Below are 3774 nucleotides of genomic sequence, written 5' to 3'. Positions count from 1 at the left end.
TTTTTATTATTATGAAAGTCCGTTGCTCACTGGCTCTGAATACACATACAGACACATGGGTCACAGGAGGGGTGGGATGTTGATCAGTACTAGCTTGGGATGGGTGTCATCACGCATCTCAACCAATGAGAGCATTTGGGGTGGGCCTAAGACTGCAGCAGCGCTCACATGAAGCGCTCAAGACTTCAGAAGTGGGAAATAGGAAGTTTCTGCAGAATCCACACGTGAAGGCAGCAGAAAAGCGATCTCGCTCAGCACAGTGGAGTGCATCATTTTGTTAACTTTGTGGTTTCTTATTTTGAGTCGTTTGGGACGCGGTAACACACATGGCCCTCTCACAATATATTGCTTTACAGCTCTATCACTTTTGCCGCTCAGAAATGTTCACGCAATCATGCTGCACGTATCAGATGTTCCACGCTCCGCTCACACTGCATGCGTACCGCGCCCGAGCCCAAGTGAACTGCACTCTGCCCCACCTCTTCCAACCGAGCCAGGGCCGGCTAAACGAACCAAGCCCGAGCGTGGCACGGAGCGATCACACTAGTCAAACGAACCGAGCTTTGGGGGTCAAATGGGATCGGGCGCACAGTTAAGATTGCCTAGTGTGAGTACACCCTTATTCTCCCGCATCCCACACGAGTCTCTACCCACCCGCACTTGCCCATCAAGTGTTGTCCCACGCTGCACTCTGTCCCACGATAGTGCAGGTCTCTACTCAGAAGGTGCCTGTTATACTGTTATGATCGTGTTATGATCGAGGCACTGGACTCTGAGCATAACTTGTTTTTCTATAACAAACTATAAAATATTTTCTATAAAAACATTCATGCCCTGGCAGTGGCAAATAGCTTTTGTTTTATATTTAATTTGATTACATTAATGTTATAAGTTGAGATTTACAATAAATATTTTAATTGCTACTATGTAAAAGGAATACTGCTGTAAAAATTTGAGTTTGCAAACCAAACGTTATTGCACTTTTGTTCATATAGCAGTACTGTTAAATAAAAAAAGTGCACAATACATTACTTTTGAATTCATTATTGAATTTTGTGCATAATAATGCGATTAATCGCAGAAAATCATGCGATTAACTCTTTCCCCGCCATTGACGAGTTATCTCGTCTTTTACAAGAAAACGCTTCCCCGCCAAAGACGAGTTTTTACGGCTTTTCGTGTTTTCACTGTTATACACTCGGGGCGCTATTACACATGTACTATACGAGTACAAAACCTCCCGAACAAAAACACACATGAACAGGACGGAGAAACGAGCGATCTCTTATGTAAACAAATGCATATGAAAAATAATGTGATCATCAGCAATAGACAGCATATAAATGACAACTGCATAATGTTACGGAGTAAAATGTTGATCCAAGAAGTAGTATATGTCTGTGCAAGCTTTGGAGGTGTTGATGGAAGCGATTTACTGGATTTATGATTTGATAATCATACTGAATATTATCCAGACGTAGTTTTGGATAAAAACTTGATTTTCTCAACTTTTTGCTCAAAATTATGCATTTTTATGAAACCTACCTATATTCAAGTGTTGATAATAAAAGAATGCTTTAAGCTAGAATAAAACTGTTTAAAAAAATAAAACTGTAAAAAAAAAAAATTTTTAAAGTAGAGGCTCTGATCTTTATTATTCATTCTTGTATATATATTATTTATTATATATTTTTATTTATTAATTATTTTTTATTTAGTTAGTTATTTTATTTTACTTATTTTTTCAATTCTTTTTTTTTTCTCCAGCAAGCTTTATTCAGTCACAACACTAATTCTTACCACAGATCGCATCTGAAAGTTATTAGCTCTCATTTATGCTTTGTAAATGCGTTCAGGAATTAAGCTTTAAACTCATCAGGGTGACCAGTATTCAATAATAGACTTGCAAGGAATCTCTGATGTGTAAAACATCAACACATGCTGTCCATATTACACACGAGCTCAAAGAGCCTCCACTCCTTCTCAGAGCTGCTTCTTCTGAATACATACTGAATGATAAATGTGCCCTGTAGCATTACGAGTCTGATCAAACTATATCAGATACACCACGTTGTTCCCTCATTTCAGGATTACAAAGGTAAACGATGAGCTTTCAGACTTTGCTCTTAGATCTGACATGTACAGACAGAAAAACATCCCTGCTGCAATACTGATAATCTTATAATCTTATCCCAGTAATAAACATTGGCACTTTTGTCTTTAAAACATTTATTTTTGCTAGTTTTCAGATGTATTTTAGCATAGATTTATATGATTTGTTTGATTTCCAACCAAGCTGTAATGCTGAATGCAATCTTTTCTAAAATTCCCTGTGACCAAAAGTGCGTACAGTTGTAAAAACAAATAGCAATGTGAACTGCACTAATGGTTGTAAGATGAGCTTGAACTGCTGTGATATTGACAGACACTGAGGTTTGTTTGCTAAGTGTCGGTGTGCTCCTATCAGGAGGCTGCGCCTCACCTGCTGCACTTCTGAGTCCTCTTCTTTGAAGCTCACTTCCTTCCCTTTCTCTCATCTCTTCCTTCTCCCCACAGGCATTACCATAGCCAGTGCTCTTATTGATACGTCTCAGCAGAGGGCTGGCGACTTCAAAGACAAGTGCTTGAGTCTAAAGAGCCGTAAACAGCAGCACACGGTGCACCAGGGAACCTGCGTTTGAACCAGCCGACTGACCTCACTGGACACACTGATTCTCAGCTTTTTTCTCCTTCTCCCTCATTCTCTACCACTACAAGGAGATGGTGTTGATGAGCGGGGAGCTCTTGAAGTGTAAATGTCAAAGGAGGGTCGAGACATTAGTAGTCCGTGTGTGGCTCCTCCTGAATTGCACGCTCCATAGTGGAGCTCGTATTCCCTCAGTATTGCTTGAACCTCTGTGGAGGACATCTGCATTTTGATTGCACCCACTGGGTTTCTGTTTGCAACAGCTGTTTCTCTTAAAGGGAGGGAGTGTGTAGATGAAACTCACTCGAACCCAAAATAGTAACAAGTTTCAGGCCAGAATTAATCATCTGATCATGCATGTAGAGGCATTCAGAATAAACCTGCTTCTACTTTCAGGGTTTTGTGTTGTTATTTAGTGAAGTGTCTGTTGATGACTCTTTAATAGACTAATTATCGTTAGCCGAGGACTGTATTTGGTACATACTGTATGGTGTTTTGTAATGGTCTTGGGTCTGTGGAAAGTTTAATTTTAGAGGTTAGATTGGATTTGTCTTGCAAAACTGACATTTGTGTCTCCTAGTGGCCATACACAAACTCACGCACTTGACCACATGAAGTTAAAACTGGAGTTTTTGGCTTTTTGTCCGTATATTTTAGATTTGAGCTTGTCTAGATGCTACACTGAAAAGATTTTGGTACAGGTTTACGTTTCACACAATTAGAAAGAGCAACAAGTAACACATTGAATTACGTTTTTTTTTTTTAAGTAGAAAGATTGTAAATATATACTTCAATAATCTTTATTTAATTTATAACTTTGAAAAATATATTTTTTAGGCTAGCTAAAATTAACTTTTTTAGCAGATATACTCTACCATTCTAGTTTGGAGTCAGTACGATTTTTTTCTTTAATTTAAATGTTTTAATCAGCAAGGATGCATTAAATTGATCAAAGGTGACAAAATTCCACCGTATTTCAAATACATGCTTTTATCTTAAACTTTCTATTCATCTATCTTGGGGGGGGAAAGCAGTTCAAATGCAGCCTTAGTGAGCATAACAAACGTTTTTTTAAACTTTTGAATGGT

General features: G+C 38.5%; 1 protein-coding gene across 1 annotated transcript in view; it reads left to right on the top strand.

Annotated features, from left to right (window-relative positions):
- Positions 1–3413, top strand: part of atrnl1a (attractin-like 1a) — a 291501-nt gene extending 288088 nt beyond the window's left edge. Inside the window, exon 30 of the mRNA XM_016295005.1 lies at positions 2557–3413. Coding sequence (XP_016150491.1) covers positions 2557–2681 — 125 coding nt within the window. The 3' untranslated portion in view covers positions 2682–3413. The remainder of the gene's footprint in view (positions 1–2556) is intronic.
- Positions 3414–3774: the final 361 nt, after the last annotated feature.

Source organism: Sinocyclocheilus grahami, unplaced genomic scaffold (genome assembly GCF_001515645.1).
Source record: "Sinocyclocheilus grahami isolate Dianchi unplaced genomic scaffold, SAMN03320097.WGS_v1.1 scaffold328.1, whole genome shotgun sequence".
In the NCBI taxonomy this organism is placed as follows: domain Eukaryota; kingdom Metazoa; phylum Chordata; class Actinopteri; order Cypriniformes; family Cyprinidae; genus Sinocyclocheilus; species Sinocyclocheilus grahami.
Note: the sequence above shows the minus strand (reverse complement) of the source record. Positions and strands in the feature narration are given on the sequence as shown.